The sequence below is a fragment of the Heterodontus francisci genome, chromosome 15 (genome assembly GCF_036365525.1).
Source record: "Heterodontus francisci isolate sHetFra1 chromosome 15, sHetFra1.hap1, whole genome shotgun sequence".
NCBI classification, from domain to species: Eukaryota; Metazoa; Chordata; class Chondrichthyes; order Heterodontiformes; family Heterodontidae; genus Heterodontus; species Heterodontus francisci.
Genome location: NC_090385.1, coordinates 13025627 through 13049008, shown reverse-complemented (window position 1 = coordinate 13049008; position 23382 = coordinate 13025627). Strand labels below are relative to the sequence as shown.

The 23382-nt window shown below is 45.5% G+C and overlaps 1 protein-coding gene across 1 annotated transcript; it reads right to left on the bottom strand.

The window, feature by feature from the left end:
• Positions 1–2290: 2290 nt before the first annotated feature.
• Positions 2291–22507, bottom strand: LOC137377482 (lysozyme g-like). Its single transcript, XM_068047117.1, has 5 exons — positions 22274–22507; positions 16596–16682; positions 14827–15023; positions 6803–6941; positions 2291–2553 (listed from the first exon to the last, which is right to left on the bottom strand). The coding sequence occupies exons 1-5, from the start codon at positions 22287–22289 to the stop codon at positions 2420–2422; spliced, it is 573 nt and encodes a 190-aa protein (XP_067903218.1). The 5' UTR covers positions 22290–22507; the 3' UTR covers positions 2291–2419.
• Positions 22508–23382: the final 875 nt, after the last annotated feature.

Sequence of the window (23382 nt, the reverse complement as noted above, 5' to 3'; positions counted from 1 at the left end):
GGATTACATCCTATTCTCAAGTCTAAATTGACTGACTGATGTTCTTTTGATATCCTTTTACTTGAACAATTGTGGGTCTCTTTTTTTAAAGAATTTGTAGTGCAGTTATATGTGCATCTCTTACCAAATAGCCCTGCATGTTCCTTTTATGAAGTATATGAGGAAAGAGTAGGGGAGTGAAACTAATTGGATAGCTCTCTTTGAAAAGGGCAGACACAGACCTGATGAGCCAAATAGTCTGTGCTGTATTGTTCTATGAATTTCTTTTTGACGAGTAATGCAATGATGTAAGCCTTGCGTATTCACTCCTCTTTCTCAGCCTACATTTTTCTATATATAATAGCTACTGAAGAGTGCCTGCAGAGTCTCATCGACAGGTTTGCGGCTGCCTGCAATGAATTTGGCCTAACCATCAGCCTCAAGAAAACGAACAGCATGGGGCAGGACGTCAGAAATGCTCCATCCATCGATATTGGCGACCACGCTCTGGAAGTGGTTCAAGAGTTCACCTATCCAGGCTCAACTATCACCAGTAACCTGTCTCTAGATGCAGAAATCAACAAGCGCATGGGAAAGGCTTCCACTGCTATGTCCAGACTGGCCAAGAGAGTGTGGGAAAATGGCACACTGACACGGAACACAAAAGTCCGAGTGTATCAAGCCTGTGTCCTCAGTACCTTGCACTATGGCAGCGAGGCCTGGACAACGTATGTCAGCCAGAAGCGACGTCTCAATTCATTCCATCTTCGCTGCCTCCGGAGAATACTTGGCATCAGGTGGCAGGACCTCGAGGCGGCCAACATCCCCAGCTTATACACACTACTGAGTCAGCGGCGCTTGAGATGGCTTGGCCATGTGAGCCGCATGGAAGATGTCAGGATCCCCAAAGACACATTGTACAGCGAGCTCGCCACTGGTATCAGACCCACCGGCCGTCCATGTCTCCGCTTTAAAGACGTCTGCAAACGCGACATGAAATCGTGTGACATTGACCACAAGTCGTGGGAGTCAGTTGACAGCGTTCGCCAGAGCTGGCGGGCAGCCATAAAGGCGGGGCTAAAGTGTGGCGAGTCAAAGAGACTTAGTAGTTGGCAGGAAAAAAGACAGAGGCGCAAGGGGAGAGCCAACTGTGTAACAGCCCCGACAAACAAATTTTTCTGCAGCACCTTTGGAAGAGCCTGTCACTCTAGAATTGTCCTTTATAGCCACTCCAGGCGCTGACCCATTGTCTCTCGAGATAAGGAGGCCAAAGAGAATAGCTATCAAAGCAACAGCTCTGATCATTTTAGCTCCTGGACCTCCAACCAAGGAGGCCAATATGAATTCCTGTTTTGACTGAGTTGAGTTTCCCCCAGAGAGCATACAGCATAGTTTATCCAGAATCCTGACATTGCACTGTGGGGCACTACCATAAGAGCACTTAATGGCTTTGTCTGAAATCCCTTTCTCTCATCGAATAGGCAAAAACTTTTTAAAATTTTAAACAGCTTAATTCCACTAAGATTGCGGGGAGAGGAACTTCTGGCAAACACTCTGGCTTTCTTGTGCTAATATTCCATAACATCATTTCAAAATCCAAGTCTTGGCAACCTCAAATTTCCGTGGAGCTGACTGTTTTAATTCCGTTTAACATTGCATAAACCACAAAAACTGACCAGTAAAGTAAGAAAGGAACAAACTCCTGCACTGGAATTGCTCCCAAATGTGCTTGAAATTGCACTGATTTGGTTACAGTTCAAGTAGCCATTAACATTCACTTGCAGAATAACAAACTTAAAATCTTACATAAGCCCAGTGCAATTGGGCTGCGTCAGAAAATATTTTTTCTTTGTATTAAAAAGTATTCTGTGATGTATTTAAGGGTGGTAAGGTACTTAATGTTTCATTGATGTACACTAGTTTTTTATTAAACATGAAAAACGTGCCAAGTAGTGCCTGTGCACTTATGAAAATGAGTGCAATTTGAAGAGCATTCCCAAAGCAGCACAATTGGCAGAATCTCAGTTTTGACCAGGAAATGTGGCCAGTTATTTAGGTGTGGCCTGAGCCGGGCAAATTTGAATCTTGAACCAACATTAAAGATTGTGGAAAACACAAATGTCGGTGGTTTTGGTGTGATCGCTTGCATTTAAAACACCCCGATCTTTTGGTTCGACCAATTTTGCCCATACTGTGCTGATGTTACTTGTGTAACTGAGTGGCAGCTCTAACACTGTGTGTTTACTGAAACAAAACAGCCATAATAAATTAAACTTTTTTGAGAGATTTTGTTGTTGACTAAGTCTCCATGTTCCAGATTCAATTGATTTTTATTCACCAATATTACATGGGGTATAAAAGCTTTTCCATTTTATAGACCGCAATGTTCGAAGAATTAGTCGGAGGCACAACATACTGGTCAGCATCAATGAAAAAACGATTAATATCCATTATTCTTCAGCCATTGGGCTCTTGCAACCACATCATTAGCATAATCATTTCCGGTTGTACCAATATCCATTCTGTCATAGGTTTGGACATTTTTTGGTCCAGCATTGTATGCCGAAATTCCACCTGTAATAAACAGATCACAAATTGCATTTACTACATTCATGTTGCATCTTTACTGTAGTAAAATGTCCTGAGGTGCTTCAAAGGTACAATTATCAAACAAAGTTTGACTCTAACCATGTAAGGAGATATTAGGACAGGTAACCAAAGGCTTGGTCAAAGAGGCAGATTTTAAGCAGTGTCTTAAAGGGTGAGAGGGAGCTTTAGGGAGGGAATTTCAGAGTTTGGGGCCTAGGCATCGGAAGACGTGGCCGTCAATAGTGGAGTGATTAAAATTTAAACCTTATACAGACCCAAGCAAAACTGATTGCCATTCGGTTTTATAACAGGAGCAGGATACAATAGAAACCATCATTCTGCATGAAGGGGGAGGTGTGTGTTATATAGTTTGTCTGCTTAGGATCACAAGGTATAATTTTGGAAATGGACACCACCCTTTTGCCCAAGGGCACCCCACCCCAAATCACTGGAGCCCCCACACTGAATAGAGGCTGTAATTAGAATGTGATCATTGCAAGGTGTTAGCAGAGACTTCAAGGTAGCCTAATAGTCAATTTGTTTATGACATCTGACAGTGCTTGAGAAAACACAAATGAGATTGGAAAATGAAACACCCCTCATTTGCACAAACAATGCTTGAGAGGAAAGGGAATGGAAAGATATACCGAAAGGCAACAATGAGGTCAATGGAATGGGAGGATCCAGGATGGAGCATAAATGCCAGCAGAGACTAGTTTGACTGGTCTGTTTCTGGGCTGTATATTCCATGTAGTTCTAACATAATTAATTTGCAATTAATTTGACCACCTCCAGAAATCAACAAGCGCATGGGAAAGGCTTCCACTGCTATGTCCAGACTGGCCAAGAGAGTGTGGGAAAATGGCGCACTGACACCGAACACAAAAGTCCGCGTATATCAAACCTGTGTCCTCAGTACCTTGCTCTACGGCAGCGAGGCCTGGACAACGTATGTCAGCCAAGAACGACGTCTCAATTCATTCCATCTTCGCTGCCTCCGGAGAATCCTTGGCATCAGGTGGCAGGACTGTATCTCCAACACAGAAGTCCTAGAGGCAGCCAACATCCCCAGCTTATACACCCTACTGAGTCAGCGGCGCTTGAGATGGCTTGGCCATATGAGCCGCATGGAAGATGGCAGGATCCCCAAAGACTCATTGTACAGCGAGCTCGCCACTGGTATCAGACCCACCGGCCGTCCATGTCTCCACTTTAAAGACGTCAGCAAACGCGACATGAAGTCCTGTGACATTGATCACAAGTTGTGGGAGTCTGTTGCCAGTGATCGCCAGAGTTGGCGGGCAGCCATAAAGGCGGGGCTAAAGTGTGGCGAGTCGAAGAGACTTAGCAGTTGGCAGGAAAAAAGACAGAAGTGTAAGGAGAGAGCCAACTGTGTAACAGCCCCGACAACCAATTTTATCTGCAGTACCTGTGGACGAGTCTGTCACTCTAGAATTGGCCTTTATAGCCACTCCAGGCGCTGCTTCACAAACCACTGACCACCTCCAAGCGCTTACCCATTGTCTCTTGAGACAAGGAGGCCAAAGAAGAAGAATTTGCAATTAAAAGCTACTGCGTCTTTGACTTAGATACACATTCTGAAGGTTGGACAGTGCCTAGTGCTGTCAAAACGCGAAAACTTTATAGGCTAAAAATTTGTTAAGGCCTGTTTTTGGGCGGAGGAGCCATGATTCGTGGTCTGCCTGCACCCGTTGCCGTTGAGGCAGGCAGCTCGCAAACTTGGTTCTGCCTCCTCATTTGCATGATTCTAGCGTTGGTCCCAGTGGGGCCTGCATTCCTAGCTCCCTGAATGCTCAGCAGGGTGCGCTGATAGCACATGGCATAGAAAACCTGTTACTCAAATCGCAATCTGTCTCTGTTAAAGGAGAGCTGGACTCAGTAAAAGGGAGCTTGTACTGACGCTGGAACTGCACAAATGGAGCACCAGGGAAGACAGAGGGCTTGTACGTTTACAAATGCGATACTGGAGGCCTTCGTAATTGAGGTGGACCAGAGCGGAGAGGTCTTGTTTCCAGGAGGGTGACATGAGGCCCTCAAGGCAAAAGGGATTGGGAGCAGGTGCTGAGAGAGGTCAATGGTGGGAATCTGGCTCCAAGTAGCTGGCAGCAGTGCCAGAAGAAGTTCAATGACCTCATGGATACTCCAAGTCGATTAACGCATCTTCAAATGACATTGCATACACACTACACCAACTCTTGCTGCTCAATACACCATAAACCCATCACCCAGCCATCAGCACTCCCTGATACTCAAGACTCTGACCAATATCCAGATACTTCACCTCACCCTCACACGCATTCCAAAGATGCCAGCCTCACACCCTCTTGCTGCCTCCACGTCCTCCAGTTTTTCATCTGCTCGCCACCCAAACACAATAAGTGACATTTTTACCTCTGTCTTGCAGGACAAGGTGGCACACAAGAGAAGGGAGCAGAGCAAAACTGGTAGATGACAAGATGCCTGCAACCCCTGAGCCATATGGAAGAGATGGTTCCCTGCATCATGGGGCTGGTCGCTACAGAGCCTGTGGCATCTAACATCGCTAAGAACATTGAGGATTTTTAAAAATTATTTTTTTCATGGGACGTGGGCGTCACTTGCTAGGCCAGTATTTGTTGCACATCCCTAATTGCCGTTGAGAAGGTGGTGGTGAGCTGCTGCCTTGAACCACTGCAATCTATGTGGTGTAGTTACACCCACAGTGCTGTTAGGAAGGGCGTTCCAGGATTTTGGTGGTGTTATCATGCATCTGTTGCCCTTCTAGGTGATAGAGGCCACAGATCTGGAAGGTGCTGTTGAAGGAGACCTGGTGAGTTGCTGCAGGATGATATGTTCCTGCATTAGGCCCCTTCTCATCTCCCACCTCACCCTCATCCTGATACCTGGCATGATGTGAAAGCTGCTCATGGTGTGACCATGGACCTCCTTACTTTCCAACCCCCACACTTCCCCCACCCCATCCTTCCCTGTCCTGAATTTCGGCTTTCAGATGCTCAAAAACTGCTGACTGCCCAGTCACAGCAGCCCGAGGAGGAAGAGAGAGCAACAGCATAGCACTGATGAAGAGGTCCTGGCAATAGATCTGACATTCTCAGCCACCAGCTCAGGTAATGGCACAACCATGTACCTTAGAGGCTAGTATGAAATCAGGATCTGCACAGTGTGCATCACCAGGCATGAGTGGGCTACAGCCAGGTCAGCGGGAAAGGATGGCAAGGTCACAGACGAGTCCTGCTGCAGCAGACCTCAGATCAGGACCTCAATGGGGCAGCGTACAGGAGAACGCGGATGGGCATGCACACCGACATACTGGATGCATTGGCTGGTCTGCCAGTCAGCCTCCTGTCCGTGTCAAGGCGCATGGAGGAGTCTGGTTCCAACTTGGCAGAAGGGAGAATGCAGAGCGTGCCCTCTCTTCACCTCTGCTCTAGCTCCCTGTCGTTTTGCAGACCCAGAGGCACCGCAACTGCTGCCCCCATATCTGTTACTGCCTTTGTGTGGACAGGTCATTGCTAGGGGGATGCAGCAACAATCCCTGCCAAATACAAGAACTTACCACCACATCTCCAAAAACACTCTACGGTGATTCCGCAAACTGCAATGACTGCATTTAGTCCAAATCTTCTTACCTGCAATTTGGACGGCTGTTGCTTTCAATAATGCCATTGGGGGTCCCTCTCTGTCTCTGTACTTTGAGTAACAAGCGAATGTATTGAGTGGACCTGCGCAGACCAAGTTTGGAAGTCATGCATCAAATCAGCCGAAGTGGCTGTTTGGCTTTGCAATTTGGTTAGTTGGGAAGCTTTAGGTGCATGCATGAGTGAGTGCCTTTCCCAGTGTAGCTTACTGTGCAGAAAGCAGCTGCAAATGCTGCATGCCTCTCTGAGGGCCCTGGCTTCTGTAGTGCCTTCTCCAGCAGTGCTACGCAGCCAAATTTTTCAGCCGATGTATTTTACCTTGCCATATTCACATTGGATTGCCAGCCATTCAAGCGTCTATTCACAGCCAGATTCCTAGGCCTTGGGAACAGACTTGCTAAATTGGCCAAATGTTGGGCCACGTGCTCACCAACACACGGCAGGCACTGGATATTTGTTTGTCACAAAATTGCCAGGGATTGAACACAAGAATGCCAGATAACGAAATGTTACCTGCCGCGGGACCTCAAGTTCAGACTTTTAAATAGCGACGAAAACAATCAAAAGGTCCAAACCTTTGAGCTGCTGTTCTTTGGTCCACCCGGGAAACTTATTTGCAATGGTTTTAATCATGTCCGTCAGTATCTGCGTGCCCTGTTCAAGATGCTCCTCGCTGTTCCAAGCTCCAACAATGTTATGGTATCTTTTGTCAACCTGAAATAAACACTGCATTTTTTAACCCATGCATTGGGTTCCATTTCTCCAAACAAGGATATTGAATTAAAACATGAACAGAAAGATGAATTTAATGTTGGATTTTGAGGGGTGCTAATGGCGGTGAATAATCTTGGTTATTTTACATTAGAACATTACAGCGCAGTACAGGCCCTTCGGCCCTCGATGTTGCGCCGACCTGTGAAACCATCTGACCTACACTATTCCATTTTCATCCATATGTCTATCCAATGACCACTTAAATGCCCTTAAAGTTGGCGAGTCTACTACTGTTGCAGGCAGGGCGTTCCACGCCCCTACTACTCTCTGAGTAAAGAAACTACCTCTGACATCTGTCCTATATCTATCATCCCTCAACTTAAAGCTATGTCCCCTCGTATTTGCCATCACCATCCGAGGAAAAAGACTCTCACTACCCACCCTATCTAACCCTCTGATTATCTTATATGTCTCTATTAAGTCACCTCTCCTCCTCCTTCTCTCCAATGAAAACAACCTCAAGTCCCTCAGCCTTTCCTCGTAAGACCTTCCCTCCATACCAGGCAACATCCTAGTAAATCTCCTCTGCACCCTTTCCAAAGCTTCCACATCCTTCCTATAATGCGGTGACCAGAACTGCATGCAATACTCCAGGTGCGGCCGCACCAGAGTTTTGTACAGCTGCAGCATGACCTCGTGGCTCCGAAACTCGATCCCCCTACTAATAAAAGCTAACACACCATATGCCTTCTTAACAGCCCTATTAACCTGGGTGGCAACTTTCAGGGATTTATGTACCTGGACACTAAGATCTCTCTGCTCATCTACACTACCAAGAATCTTCCCATTAGGCCAGTACTCTACATTCCTGTTACTCCTTCCAAAGTGAATCACCTCACACTTTTCCGCATTAAACTCCATTTGCCATCTCTCAGCCCAGCTCTGCAGCCTATCTATGTCCCTCTGTACCCTACAACACCCTTCGACACTATCCACAACTCCACCGACCTTCGTGTCATCCGCAAATTTACTAACCCACCCTTCTACACCCTCATCCAGGTCATTTATAAAAATGACAAACAGCAGTGGCCCCAAAACAGATCCTTGCGGTACACCACTAGTAACTAAACTCCAGGATGAACATTTGCCATCAACCACCACCCTCTGTCTTCTTTCAGCTAGCCAATTTCTGATCCAAAGCACTAAATCACCTTCAATCCCATACTTCCGTATTTTCTGCAATAGCCTACCGTGGGGAACCTTATCAAACACCTTACTGAAATCCATATACACCACATCCACTGCTTTACCTCATCCACCTGTTTGGTCACCTTCTCAAAAAACTCAATAAGGTTTGTGAGGCACGACCTACCCTTCACAAAACCGTGCTGACTATCTCTAATGAACTTATTCTTTTCAAGATGATTATAAATCCTATCTCTTATAACCTTTTCCAACATTTTACCCACAACCGAAGTAAGGCTCACAGGTCTATAATTACCAGGGCTGTCTCTACTCCCCTTCTTGAACAATTTTCTGGGCTTTCCCAGCAGGTCTATGCTGGTGTTGTTGCTGGGAGGGTGTGACCTATGTGGCAGTAGCCAGCAATGCTTAATACATCACTAACCCCAATATTGATATAGCACCTCCCTCCACGACTCCAGCAATTTCCAACACTGAGAAGGATAAGAGCAACATTGGAAGGAAGAAAGAGAGAAATACTTGCATTTATAAATGGTCTTTCAGGACCACAGGTTGTCCCAAAGTGCATGACAGCAATTTGCACACAGTAAGCTCCCACAAACAGCAATGTGACAATCATCAGATAATTTGTTTTCATGATATTGGTTGAAAAATAAATATTGTCCAGGACCCCAGGAATAGCCGCCTTCAAAATAGTGCCATGGGATCTTTTACGTCCACCGGAGGGGGCAAATTTGTTGAACGGCTCATCCGGAAGTTGGTACCTCCAGCAGTGCAGCACTCCCTCAGTTCTTCAGTGGAGTATCAGCTTTGATTTTGTGCTCCAGTTTCGGAGTGAGACTTGAACCCTCAGAGTACTATCAACCACCCCAATCCCAAAGAAAATCTTGGCAAATCCTTCATCATCAATGGGTCACACTCCTGGGAATTCTCTACCTCAGCCCACTGTGGGAGCCCCATCATCTCAAGGAGAAGGTCACCACTACCATCCCAGGACAACTCCAGATGGACAGTAAATGTGGCCTTGCCAGCTTTGCCCACTTCCTGTGAACAAATATACAAAAAAAAACTGTAGGTTTCACTGGCCATATAAATTCTGAACAGAAACTAGACTAATCTGAGGCAGTTTAATGCTTGTTTTGTCTTCCTTTTTAATTTTAGCTTGCAAGCAGGTGTTTAAAGTGTTAAAAGGATTTGATAGGGCAGCTATGGGGAACCTATTTCACCTGGCGGGGGAATCTAAAACAAGGGAGCATAAGCTTAAAATTAGAGCTGAGCCACTTAGCAGCAAAATCAGGAAGCACTTTTTCCACACAAAGGGTAGAAGAAATTTGGAACTCTCTTTTCCACTCCCATTAAGCAGTGGATACTGGGGACAATCGGAGCTTTCAAGATTGAGGTTGATGGATTTTTGCTAGGTAAAGGATATGGAGCAAAGGCAAGTCAATGCTGAGGTACAGATCAGCCATGATCTAATTGAATGGCAAAGCAGGCTCGAAGGGGTTGAATGGCCTCCTCCTTTACCTAATGGTAATATCATGCAGGCTGTCACTGCAGTACCCATCTTCTGCCAATGGGTGACAATGTTGTTCTATGTGCGTGAATTTCTGAAACTGGGGACATTGCCTCCGCCAGCTCCAAAAGGGAATGGAAACCTTCAGCGTTTTGCTCTCGTTAACTAGTTAAATGGTGTCTATTGCACTGCCAGAGAACTGCTGTATCCAGAGCATCACCAAATCCTGATAAGGGATTCTCCCTGGTATGGGAGCTCTGACACTGAGCTTCAGCAGCTGGTATCTGGATAGCAAGGCTTCCTTTGCCAATTTTTCCAAGGTTCAGGCCATCATTTATTGTGTAAATGTAGCTCCATCAGGCCATGTCATGTCACACAGAATTATAAAAGGATATCACTCAGTGTGTGTGTACTGTGTCTACAGCTCTCTGAGATTACTGCAATCCGTCAATTCTGGCCTTTTGTATATCCTCCACTTCTTTCCTATCTAGTCCCTGAGCTCTAGAATTCCCTTTTCACCTGTCTCCTTCCTCCTTGACTGAGCTTTTGGTCACATGTCCTAATATTCCCTTATTTGGCATTGTGTCAGATTCTGTTTGATCGCGTCTGTGAAGCTCCTTGAAAAATTTTACTACGTGAAAGGCGCTATATAAATGCAAGTTGCTGTTTTTGATGGTGAGCTTCAAGGATTCCTACAGCTTTCTACATTCACCCCATCCATCACCTTAAACATTCACTCCCTTCACCACTGGTGCACAGTGGCAGCAGTGTGCACTATCTACAAGATGCACTGCAGCAACACACCAAAACTCCTTTGACAGCACCTTCCAAACCCGTGACCCCTACCACCTTAGTAGGACAAGGGCAGCTGATGCACGGGAACACCACCATCTGCAAGTTCCCCTCCAAGCCACACACCATCCTGACTTGGAAGTATATTGCAGTTCTTTCATCATTCCTGGGTCAAAATCCTGGAGCTCACTCCCAAACACCACATGGACTGCAGCAGTTCATGAAGATGCTTAGATCTCGAGAATGAATAAAAAGGTGCCAAGCAAAACAGTTACACCCAACCAACTCAGCCTGCCGATAGATTGTGATTGTTGCCACAGTGAATAGTGCCAAGAGGAATACTTTCTGAAGATGGTGGAGCCATGGATTGAAACACTCTGTCTGGCTAACTGCTGGCCATTATGCTTATCTGTACCATAGGACATAAAGCCATGAACCTCAGCTCCCGATTTTTGCCGACACTCGCCCCCCCACAACCGACCCCCGCCCCCCCCCCCCCCCCCCGCCCCCAGACTCAAAGTGGAATTAAAGTTCATCTCTTGTGTTCTATCATTGTTTCCTTCCTATTCCTCATTGTTACGACCAGGTGAGAAGGAGGTCTAGGGTTCCCTTTCACCCTTCATCTTGTCTTACTGTAACAGGGTTTAATTTTAAACAGTGTTTTTAACTTCAATTTGGTGAATCCTTGTTCACCGCTTTCCAATTATAAGGCAAAGAAACCAGCACAAACACGCTTTCTTAGGTTTAAATAAGAAAAGTGAAATTTTATTAAACTTAAACTCTAATTGTCAATGCCTATGGAGACATGACGCACCCACGCAAGCACGCATACGCGATACACACATGCAGATAGGGATAGAAAAGAGCAGGACATAATTAAGTGGAAAAGTTTGAGGCAATCTCTGAAGACGGTTTTTTTGTTATGGTTTTTCGAGCTCGTTGTAGAGTCCTTGATTGTGGGTAGGTCTTGCTTTTTGTTGGGGCCCAGTATTCTTCTTAAACCTTGTTCAATGTCGAAGACCTTTCTTGCTTGGTTCATGCATCTTCAGTGTGTTTTGGAGTTCCATGAGAAAGAGATGGGAGCAGGCAGACAGACAGGAGGTCTTCTTCAATGCAGGAGCATTCTGCTTTCTGCCGACTCTCAGTACAAAACTGTACAATTCAGAAAAAAAAAACAGACTGCCAAGCAGGTTAGTCATGTGACTAACTGGTATAGCCACTTCTGGCTTTGTAGATTGTTTTGTCCTTTAAAACACTGTCCGTTAATATGCAAACTGTCTTTTCAGCCAGGGGCCTGGCAACCCCTTGTCACAGGCCTTCTCTTCTTCCCAGCAACAATTTGAAATTTAATGTCCATGTGGCGAAATTGAGGTGCCTCATTGTTGGCAGATGGGGACCTGCATGACACTCATTCATACCTTTGTTACTTCCAGACTTATCTATTTCAATGCACTTCTGGCTGGTCTCCCACATTCAAATCTCCGGAAACTTAAGGCCATCTGCTGCCTGTGTCTTAACTTGCACCAAGTCCCATTCCCCTTTCACCCCTGTACTCGCTGACCTCCCGGTCAAGCAACGTCTTGATTTTAAAATGCTCATCCTTGTTTTCAAATCTCTCTATGGCCTCGCTCTTCCTATCTCTGTAATCTCCCCCAGCCATAAACCTCTGAGATATCTGCGCTCAGCTAATCCTGGCCTCTTATACATCTCCCATTTTAATCGCTCCACCATTGGTGGCCATGCCTTCAGTTGCATAGGCCCTAAGCACTGGAATACCCTATCTACACCTCTCCGCCTCTCCACCTCACTTTAAAACCTACATCATCTGGCCTAATATCTCCTTATGTGGCTTGGTGTCATATTCAGCTTTATAATGCTCCTTTGAAATGCCTTGGGATGTTTTATTACATTAAAGGCACTAAATAAATATAAATTGTTATTATAATCTTAATCTAATCTTTGGCCTCCTTATCTCGAGAGACAATGGATATGCGCCTGGAGGTGGTCAGTGGTTTGTGAAGCAGCGCCTGGAGTGGCTATAAAGGCCAATTCTAGAGTGACAGGCTCTTCCACAGGTGCTGCAGAGAAATTTGTTTGTCGGGGCTGTTACACAGTTGGCTCTCCCCTTGCGCCTCTGTCTTTTTTCCTGCCAACTACTAAGTCTCTTCGACTCGCCACACTTTAGCCCCGCCTTTATGGCTGCCCGCCAGCTCTGGCGAACGCTGGCAACTGACTCCCACGACTTGTGATCAATGTCACAAGATTTCATGTCGCGTTTGCAGACGTCTTGAAAGCGGAGACATGGACGGCCGGTGGGTCTCATACCAGTGATGTGCTCGCTGTACAATGTGTCTTTGGGGATCCTGCCATCTTCCATGCGGCTCACATGGCCAAGCCATCTCAAGCGCCGCTGACTCAGTAGTGTGTATAAGCTGGGGAAGTTGGCCGCCTCGAGGACTTCTGTGTTGGAGATACGGTCCTGCCACCTGATGCCAAGTATTCTCCGGAGGCAGCAAAGACGGAATGAATTGAGACGCCGCTCTTGGCTGACATACGTTGTCCAGGCCTCGCTGCCATAGAGCAAGGTACTGAGGACACAGGCCTGATACACTCGGACTTTTGTGTTCCGTGTCAGTGTGTCATTTTCCCACACTCTCTTGGCCAGTCTGGACATAGCAGTGGAAGCCTTTCCAATGCGCTTGTTGATTTCTGCATCTAGAGACAGGTTACTGGTGATAGTTGAGCCTAGGTAGGTGAACTCTTGAACCACTTCCAGAGCGTGGTCGCCAATATTGATGGATGGAGCATTTCTGACGTCCTACCCCATGATGTTCGTTTTCTTGAGGCTGATGGTTAGGCCAAATTCATTGCAGGCAGCCGCAAACGTGTCGATGAGACTCTGCAGGCAATCTTCAGTGTGAGATGTTAAAGCAGCATCGTCAGCAAAGAGGAGTTCCCTGATGAGGACTTTCCGTACTTTGGACTTCGCTCTTAGACGGGCAAGTTTGAACAACCTGCCCCCTGATCTTGTGTGGAGGAAAATTCCTTCTTCAGAGGACTTGAATGCATGTGAAAGCAGCAGGGAGAAGAAAATCCCAAAAAGTGTGGGTGCGAGAACACAGCCCTGTTTCACGCCACTCAGGATAGGAAAGGGCTCTGATGAGGAGCCACCATGTTGAATTGTGCCTTTCATATTGTCATGGAATGAGGTGATGATACGTAGTAGCTTTGGTGGACATCCAATCTTTTCTAGTACTCTGAAGAGACCACGTCTGCTGATGAGGTCAAAGGCTTTGGTGAGATCAATGAAAGCAATGTAGAGGGGCATCTGTTGTTCTCGGCATTTCTCCTGTATCTGACGAAGGGAGAACAGCATGTCAACGGTCGATCTCTCTGCACGAAAGCCACACTGTGCCTCAGGGTAGACGCGCTCGGCCATCTTCTGGAGCCTGTTTAGAGCGACTCGAGCAAAGACTTTCCCCACTATGCTGAGCAGGGAGATTCCACGGTAGTTGTTGCAGTCACTGCGGTCACCTTTGTTTTTATAGAGTGTGATGATATTGGCACTCCCATTTTAATCGCTCCACCATTGGTGGCCATGCCTTCAGTTGCATAGGCCCTAAGCACTGGAATACCCTATCTACACCTCTCCGCCTCTCCACCTCACTTTAAAACCTGCATCATCTGGCCTAATATCTCCTTATGTGGCTTGGTGTCATATTCAGCTTTATAATGCTCCTTTGAAATGCCTTGGGATGTTTTATTACATTAAAGGCACTAAATAAATATAAGTTGTTATTAATTGATAAAAAAGCTGTGATAAAATGGATGTTAAAGCAGGTTGCAAGCTACGCTTTTCAATATTGTCGGTGCATCCAGTACTAGGCAACTGCCTGCTGGAATGGAACAAGTTAGAATCAATGTGTTAAAACATGTAAGTATTTTCAAATGACCTCAATACCAGAACCGCCCTGTTCTGTGGGCTGATGTCTGGTACCACAGTAATTGGGGCTGGGCATTCAATGATCTACTAGCTCCTCCAGAATATCCAGTTTGAAAAGAACAAGCCAGCTATTTATTTCTCCCTTCAAACATGTGGAACATTTTCCTCTGAGTATCTCTAAACACCAGCCACATGAATTGCCCACAAGCGAGAAACACCTTTCATTTCTTCTCTTTGGAGGATGGAGGGGCACAGAATTGGTTTTGTACCTATCCATTACACTGACGTCTCATTCTTTCCCCTCTCCCTCCCTTGGTAGTATGAGGGATTCAACCATTAAATTATAGCTCGTGGCTAAGTTTGTCACAATTGTTCTAATGCATGCCAAGGAGAAAGTCTTCCCCCACTCTGTCACAAAGTGAGTTGCTTCCTACCTGCATGAGGCCAAACCCATTTCCATGGTCTCCCCAGCCATTTTCCAAGGCATTGCCTCCACGGGATTCACGGGAAATGATGGCGCCAATTATCGCTGGATCTATCTGGTTAGCACTGGCGACTTTATTTATCAGAATCTTGTACTTGTTCACCCTCTCCAAGTCAGTCTCCATCATTTTGTGAGAAGCGGCCACACCTGTCAAAACAGAAGCAAAAGTCCTGCTCCAGAATTGCTTTCCATTTGATTTACTCTCATTTGGCTTTATAGACCTGAGCTGTGGACCTTATATTTAACAATTAAAATGGCCCCCACCACCCTAAATAATTTTTTAACTGACTTGCAATTGTAATCTTTTCTCAACAGTTCCTTCCCAGTTTCTGACATGATGACTTATTGTGGTGGAATGTTCCAGCAGCTCTCACTAATCCACCACACATTATTTTGTGTCTGAACCTCAACAGCGATGTGTCAGCATCATCTGTCTGGCTCCGTCCAGTCTTGTCCTGGTCCAACACCCGCCCAACTCTTTTCCCATTACTGGGAACCTGCCTGGTATGAAGTGCACAATTTCTCACCTTACAAGCACCTCTGTTTATCAAGGTCCAGGTTTGGGGAACTGGGTGGGTGGGGGTGGGGTGGTGTTGTTCAGCACCCTGAAATTTGCATGGGAATACTGCTCGAGTTTAAGCAGCTAAAATCACACAGCCTATGTCGTGTGGCCACCCTAATAAAGAAAAGCAGAAATATTTGCATTCATATAGCATCTTTCACAACCACCAGACATCTCAAAGCACTTTCCAGCCACTGAAGTACTTACTGTTGTACTGCAGGAAACACAGAATCAGTATGCGCACAGCAAACTCCCACAAACAGCAATGTGATAATGACCAGATAATTTGTCTTTGGGATGTTGATTGAGAGATAAACATTGGCCAGGACACCAGGGAGAACTTACCTGCTCTTTGAAACAGTGGAATGGGATCTTTTACAGCCAACCAGGTGGAACCACAGATTTATGGGCGGCACAGTGGCGCAGTGGTTAGCACCGCAGCCTCACAGCTCCAGCGACCCAGGTTCAATTCTGGGTACTGCCTGTGTGGAGTTTGCAAGTTCTCCCTGTGACTGCGTGGGTTTCCTCCGGGTGCTCCGGTTTCCAAAGACCTGCTGGTTGATTGGTTAATTGGCCATTATAAATTGCCCCTAGTATAGGTCGGTGGTAGGGAAATATAGGGACAGGTGGGGATGTGGTAGGAATATGGAATTAGTGTAGGATTAGTATAAATGGATGGTTGATGGTCGGCACAGACTCGGTGGGCCGAAGGGCCTGTTTCAGTGCTGTATCTCTAAACTAAACTAAACATCTCACTTGAAAGGCTGCACCTCTAATAGCACAGCACTCCCTCAGAGCTGCATTGTCAGTATTGATTTTTTTTTAATGCTTAAGCCATGGAGTGGGACTTGAACCCAAAACCTTCCACTTTAGAGATGAGAATGCTACTGACTGATCCACAACTGATGCTAGCTTTTCAGCCTTTGATTAGCAATGGAAAGGGAAGAACCTAGCTCTCAAGAAAAAGAGTCCCTGATAAGACCAGTCTAGTTTTCCAATAACGACTGCACCTTGACTGTAAAATGCAGAATATGTACAGTAGTAATAGAAGCTTTATACAATCACTGCGAACGGAGTACAATCACGTGCCAGGTATTTCCGTATGTTGCAGCCGCACACATATATCACAGCAGCTATTAAGTACATCCAACCCTCACCTTTAAATGTCAGATTATCCTGTTTTGCTGTCGCCTCGGAAGCACCTGTTGTCTCAACCTTTGTGATATCGCCATAGATGGAAGGTCCTAGTAAAGTGGGCACAAAATGACAGTTTTACTTAAATGACAAACAAAAATATAATGCGAGAGTAGTGTTTCTACTTCCCCTTTGTATCAGTTGAAGCGTGAAGTACAGTTTTTGAGGACACGCCCAAAACCACCCTCAACATTAAGGTAGCAGATGCTTGCTGAATTCTATTGGTTTCAGGTAGATTCCATGCAAAGGAATGAATCTTTGGTCCCATAAGAGACACTATGCATAGTCCCTCACCTTAAAGATTCAAAGAAACTTTCAAAAGAAAATTGGATACATACTTGAAAAGGAAAAATTGGCAGGGCTGTGGGGAAAGTGCAGGGGAGTAGCACTATTTAGATAGCTGTAGACATTTGTTATGTGATATTTGGACAGTACGGGTCAAGTCCTGAACATAAGGGTTACAGGTTGAAAAATTGGGTTATCCTTGTTTTTGGGTGCAGTAGTCTTGATATGCGACCTGCCTGCTCCATGCAGGTCAAGGTGGGGACCACGCAATTTTTGTGTACCCGACTCATCTGCATGATTGTCATGTTAGCCCGAGAGGCTCCAGTGCTGTTGTCTACTGCTTCCAGCCTCTGTGCACAGCAGGGGACGCCTTGGCAGCGTTTTTACTGAACACGTGGTACAGCCAGCCTGCTTCTCTTAAAGGCAGGCTGTACCTTAAAAGTGAGCTGCATGAAAATATTGCTGCAATGTAAATTATTGCAAAGTGAACACCAGGACAGACAGAAGGTTCCAGAATGACAGATGTGGCACTGGAGGTGTTAGTGGTGCAGATGGGCAGAAGGCGTGATGACATGTTCCTGCAGGGGAGTCAGGAGACCCTCAAGGACCACCCTCAGAAGGAAATGTGGGCAGATGACCAGCAAGGTCAATTCCCAGAGTCTGCACCCAAGGACCTGATAGCAGTGTCACAAGAAGTCAAATGACCTCATGTGGGTGGTTAAGGTCAGTGAATGCATCTTCACATGACATCTCGTACCCACCACAACACTAACATTGCTCAATGCTCCACACACCTATCATTCACCCAACAGCACTCCCTGGCACTCAGGGCTCTCAAACAATGTCCAGCTACTCCACCTCACCCTCACATTTCAATGCTGCCAGCTTCACACCCATTCTCGCTGCTTCCGCATAGCTCCAGCCAGTCATGGCATCATCCAAACACAGTGTAACACAACCGTTAACATTCCGTCCTCTGTCTTGCAGTCCAAGGTGGCACACAATAAAAGGGAGTAGAGCAGAATCAGTGAGGGACAAGGACACCTGCATCTCCTAAGCCCCACAAGTGTAGATGGTTCTCCACATCATGGGGCTGCTATGTCAAGGTGCCTGGCATCTGGCATTGCTGAAAACATTGAGGATGACGGCATCTTCCTGCCTTCTGCCCCTTCTCAACACCCAGCATGCCCTCGTGCTGCTATCTGGCATGATGAGCAAGCTACTAACGCTGTGACCATGAACCTCTTGCTTCCCACCCCACCCCCTTCCTTCACCAACCCTCTCCTCTGAGTTTCTGCTTTCAGACACCCAAGAACTGCCACCTGCCCAGCCACAGCAGCCCCACGAGGAAGAGACAGAGCAACAGCACAGCACTGATGAAGAGGACTTGTCACTTGATCTGACACTTGCAGCCACCAGCTCAGAACCTGGCACTGCACGCACTTTGCAGGATCATATAGAGTTGGGATCAACACGTGGTGAGTCATCTGGGCACGAGTGGCCTGCAGCCAGTCCAGGGGTAAAGGATGGTTCATGTGCTAGTTCACTGGAGGGTGAGGTGGCAGACAAGTACTGCCACAGAGGACACAGTTGACCTTGATGGGACAGCATACAGGATAGTGGTGATGGGCATGCACACCGAGATGCTGGGTGCATTGGCTGGCCTCTCAGACAGCTTCCTGTCATTATCAAGGAGCATGGAGGAGTTCAGCTCCAACTTGGCAAAACGCATTGCGCAGAGCTTGTCGTCTCAGCAGCCTCTGCTCTATCTCCCTGTCATGTTGCAGACCCAGAGGCACTGCTACCGTTGCCTACCTACATGTTGCAGCCTTTGTGTGGACAGGTCACCTATTCCACTGCCCTCCTTGTGGGTACAGCAACACTCTCTGGAAAATCCAGGCACTCATCAAAACACCTCCAAAAGCTCTCCAGAGTATCTCCAGAGAATTTGCAATAAAAAGTGTTCCAAGAAATTACCTGCAATAAGGGTCCTGGCCCTTTAAATAACCCGACTGCAAGGCCCATCATACAGCTTCATGCTTGTTTTTTTCTCGAATGAACAGCAAAGATATTGCCTGGAGATCTGTTACCCAAATTTAGGATCAGGCGTTGGGAATAATGCCAAATCAGAGCCTTCCAGCGCATGCAGGGGATGGCCCTGCTTATGGCCTTGTCCTCACAGAAAGCTGCACAGGCCATGTAGGAAGTAGCTGGTGGCACAGTTCACACATGAAAAGGGGCAGAAGGCCTCCAGAGTGCCACTACAAGCAGCACTACACAAGGCAATTTTGCACCCTTAGGAACTACTTATGGGAGTTACCTGGGATCCTACATCCAAGATAATGTCTAAGCTGTCCCAAATTTGTAACAGTAATAGAGGTCAAAGTGCACTGTAGGCAAATCTAATATACATTTGAGATTGAATTTACGCAGTGTGGGGAAAGAGCAGAGGAATAGAACCATTTGAATAGGTCTTTCAAACAGCCAGCAGTCATGATGGAGCAAATGCAGCAGTGTGTACAAGATGCACTGCAGCAACTCACCGAGTCCCCTTCAACAACACCTTCCAAACGCTGACCTCTACCACCTAGAAGAACATGGCCAGAAGGTGTATGGAAAGACCACCACCTCCTAGTTCCCCTCCAAGTCACCAACCATCCTGATTTGGAAATATATCACTGTTCCTTCACTGTTGTTGGGTCAAAATGCTGGAACTCCCTCCCTAACTTTCGATGTTGTCACGTTCACTTGAGGAACAGTTATGAACTAAAGTGAACTGGAGCAATTAGGAACTGTAAAAGTGAACTGATGAACTAAACTCCAAAAAATGGAAACAATTTTGTTGCAGACAAGATGGAGTATGAGGTCAGGTGATCTCTGCTGTACTGCAAATATACAGAGGGATTGTTGGAGACTAAATCCGTCATTGCTTCTGGACTAGTCATGGGGAAGGCATATTAAAATGCTAAACAGCCCATTCAATGCTAAATGGCTCCAATTGGATTGACAAAGGCCCTCGCAGACAGGGAGACTCCAGATTCAAAGCCAAGATAATAGATGGAACATTACACCACTTTATCAAGTTAAGTCACATTTTACCCCATTGTGCAACAATGGCTCCATCACCAGGGAGAGCATCTGCAGTCACCTGACCAACACTAACCTGATAAGGTTCCTTTCTTAAAAAAGAGACTTCTCTAAAAGACAGAAGCAGAAAGCCAGCCAGCCAGGAAGGAGAAGGCCCATTCCAGCCAAGAAGAAGAACCTGCCTGTAAAATGGGCGGCACAGTGGCGCAGTGGTTAGCCCTGCAGCCTCACAGCTCCAGTGACCCAGGTTCAATTCTGGGGACTGCCTGTGCGGAGTTTGCAAGTTCTCCCTGTGACCGCGTGGGTTTTCACCGGGTGCTCTGGTTTCTTCCCACAGCCAAAGACTTGCAGGTTGATAGGTAAATTGGCCATTATAAATTGCTCCTAGTATTGGCAGGTGGTAGGGAAATATAGGGACAGGTGGGGATGTTTGGTAGGAATATGGGATTAGTGTAGGATTAGTATAAATGGGTGGTTGATGTTCGGCACAGACTCGGTGGGCCGAAGGGCCTGTTTCAGTGCTGTATCTCTAATCTAATCTAATCTAATATAGGGACAGGTGGGGATATGGGATTAGTGTAAATGGGTGGTTGATGGTCGGCACAGACTTGGTGGGCTGAAGGGCCTGTTTCTGTGCTGTATCTCTCAATAATAAAAATAAATAAAATCTTTAAACCACAGAGGGAGAGACTGACTTTGAAAATATCCCATCTGAGAAATTGTAACAGGCTTCTCGCCACCAACTTTGACTGAATCTTAAACAGAATAGTTTGCAATACTTCAGTGAACCAAGAAAACAAACACAAGGCCTGCATCACTTAAAAATTCCTCCCGGAAGACCATGAAGGTTTCAAAGTGAACTCTGTTTACAACAATTGAACTTAAATGCATGCTATCCTCTAATTTCTATCTCTTCTTGTGTGTGTGCATGTATGTGCATATATGAGATTGCGAATATTTTTGGATATTGTTTAATAAATGATTTATCTTTCTTTTAATCCTATGAGAAAACCTGTCATTTGTCTGTTTGTTTGACCACTAAAACACTCAGGGCCTAAAACAATAAAAGCACTGTCTACGGTCAGTTGAGAGGTAAAAAGTGGAAGTCACCCACACCATCTCCCCACTGTCTGTAACAATGTACTTACACCACATGGACTGCAGCGGTTCAGGAAGGCAGCTCACCAACACCTTCTCAAGGACAATTTTCAATGGGTAATAAATGGTGGCCTGGCCCACATCCCACAGTTAGAAAAATGGGCACCTTATGTGCTGCAAAATTCTAAAATTCTATGATTAGGGCATGCAATTTATGATAACAAAAACTTGCATTTATATACCACCTTAACGTAAAAACAAATCCCAAGGCACTTCACCAGAGCATTATTGGACAAAATTTGACACTAAGCCACATAAAGACATATTGGAACAAGTGACCAAAAGCTTTGTTAAAGAGATATGTTTTAAGGAGGGTGAACACTCTGGTTCAGCCTTAGATAGTTGCCAGGGACAGAAATGGAGTCGGTCACTCGGGAACAAGTGCTGTAAATTTCTATGATTCTCTGAATAGAACAAATAATTTGTAGTCACTCAGAAACTGGGAGATGTCACGTTCTGGCAAGTCATCCATTTTACCTACGATCTTTCACATGTTGTACATTGAATAACGGACCCAGAAAGGGAAAGAGAAAGGGAAGAACCTTATTTTAAGAACACAATGCAGTAGATGGCGGGTTGAATTACCATTTTTTTTAAAATGGACTCATTTAATAGACGCATTGGGTGGTCTTAATTGGAAAGGTGAGCTAAATTTGAGAATACTGGGACTGATTCTAGGGTAAAAGAGACTATTGTACAGGTGGACTGTCCAGGCAAGGGGAGACAAATTGGCTGGAATCAAAAGGGAGATTTGCTGAAGTTAAGTTACTGTATTTCCAGGATGCAACACTAACAGTCTCATGCCAGCCTCCCGAGTTCCCCCAGTTTCCTTCCCAATCCATCTAATACGTCTCCTCTTCCTCATTTGTTACAATCTGAAAATATTTTAAAGCTAACTTGCAGATATTGCATACATCGAAATACAAAGAATGCAGAGCACATACTTCGGCCCAACTGCTCTATGCCGGCATTTATGCTCCAAATGAGCCTCCTCCCAACCCTCTCTATTAAACCCTATCAGCATAGCCTTCTATTACATCTGTTGATTCCAATTTTAAGCAAGTTGATTTGAGACACTAACTTCTAATGGAATATCAGAAAAAAGACTTACTTATTTGTGTGCACATTGTTGCTGTAATTTGTCGTCACTGCAGGTTGAATGCTCTTCGGATGGGAAATCAAGTGATCACACCTTTATATGAAGAGCGTAAGCCAAATACTGGGTAATTAAATCTAAACGTTTCTTGACAAAGGCAGAGTCGTAACAATCAGGTTCTGTAATCAAATGGAACGTTGCTGACAATTAATCAGAATGACTCCACCCTGTACTTCCCTGTTCTTTATATTGCAAGTGCCGTACCCAGCACTTAGTTGATGTTTAAAGTCACTATATTTGGCAATTAGCCAAAGAACATTGTATAAGGTTATGGCATGTTGTTTTTTCTGTTTAACATCAGCACAGAGAAAGGCCATTCAGCACCATTGGTCTATGCCAGTGTTTATGCTCCACATTGTACTCTAACAGTTTAATTCTTACACCAGAATATGGTTTGGAGCTGCAAAAGCAAAATACTGCCGATGCTGCAAATCTGAAATAAAAACAGAAAATATTGGAAATACTCAGCGGGTCCGGCAGGATCTGTGGAGAGAGAAACAGAGTTAATGTTTCAGGTCTGTGACCTTTCATCAGAACTGGGAAAAGTTAGAGATGTAACAGGTTTTGAACAAGTGTAAGGGGGGAGGGTGGGAAGAAGAACAGTACATTTTCAACACATAGCATCTTTACAGAAGAAAGCCATTCAGCCCATTGAGTCCATGCCAGCTCTCTGATCAGCAATCCAGTCAGTCCCATTACCCTGCTCTTGTTTACCCACCAAGTCCCGATACACACAATATCTTTAAGCAGTAGACACACAGAGAAATAAATGCTATTACTCTGTTTGCTTTCCCTGGATAGAAATGTAACCTTCCTTTCTCTACATCTTGTTAAGAAAAACTTAAGATCTTTACAGTTTGTTTCTCATGAGCTCTATCATTAATTATGGCATGAAAGTGTTACTTTGTATAAGACCCTCAGAAAGAAAGCACTGCCTACAAAACAATAGATTCCAACTTGTTTTTTACCCTGTTCATTGTTCCACATTTGATTGCAAAACTGCCTTGGCTATTTGTTTCACAATGTGGCCATTTATACAAATCAGGAAACACGAATCGTATGCA

Bases quoted from the DNA above. Each gene is read 5' to 3' on its own strand.
- LOC137377482 (XM_068047117.1), bottom strand. The intron at 15,024-16,595 runs GTGAGGGTTGGA...CTGTTTTGACAG, and splicing joins GGATAATCTGACATTTAAAG to GTGTGGCCGCTTCTCACAAA. The intron at 2,554-6,802 runs GTTTGGACCTTT...TGTTTATTACAG, and splicing joins CAAAGAACAGCAGCTCAAAG to GTGGAATTTCGGCATACAAT.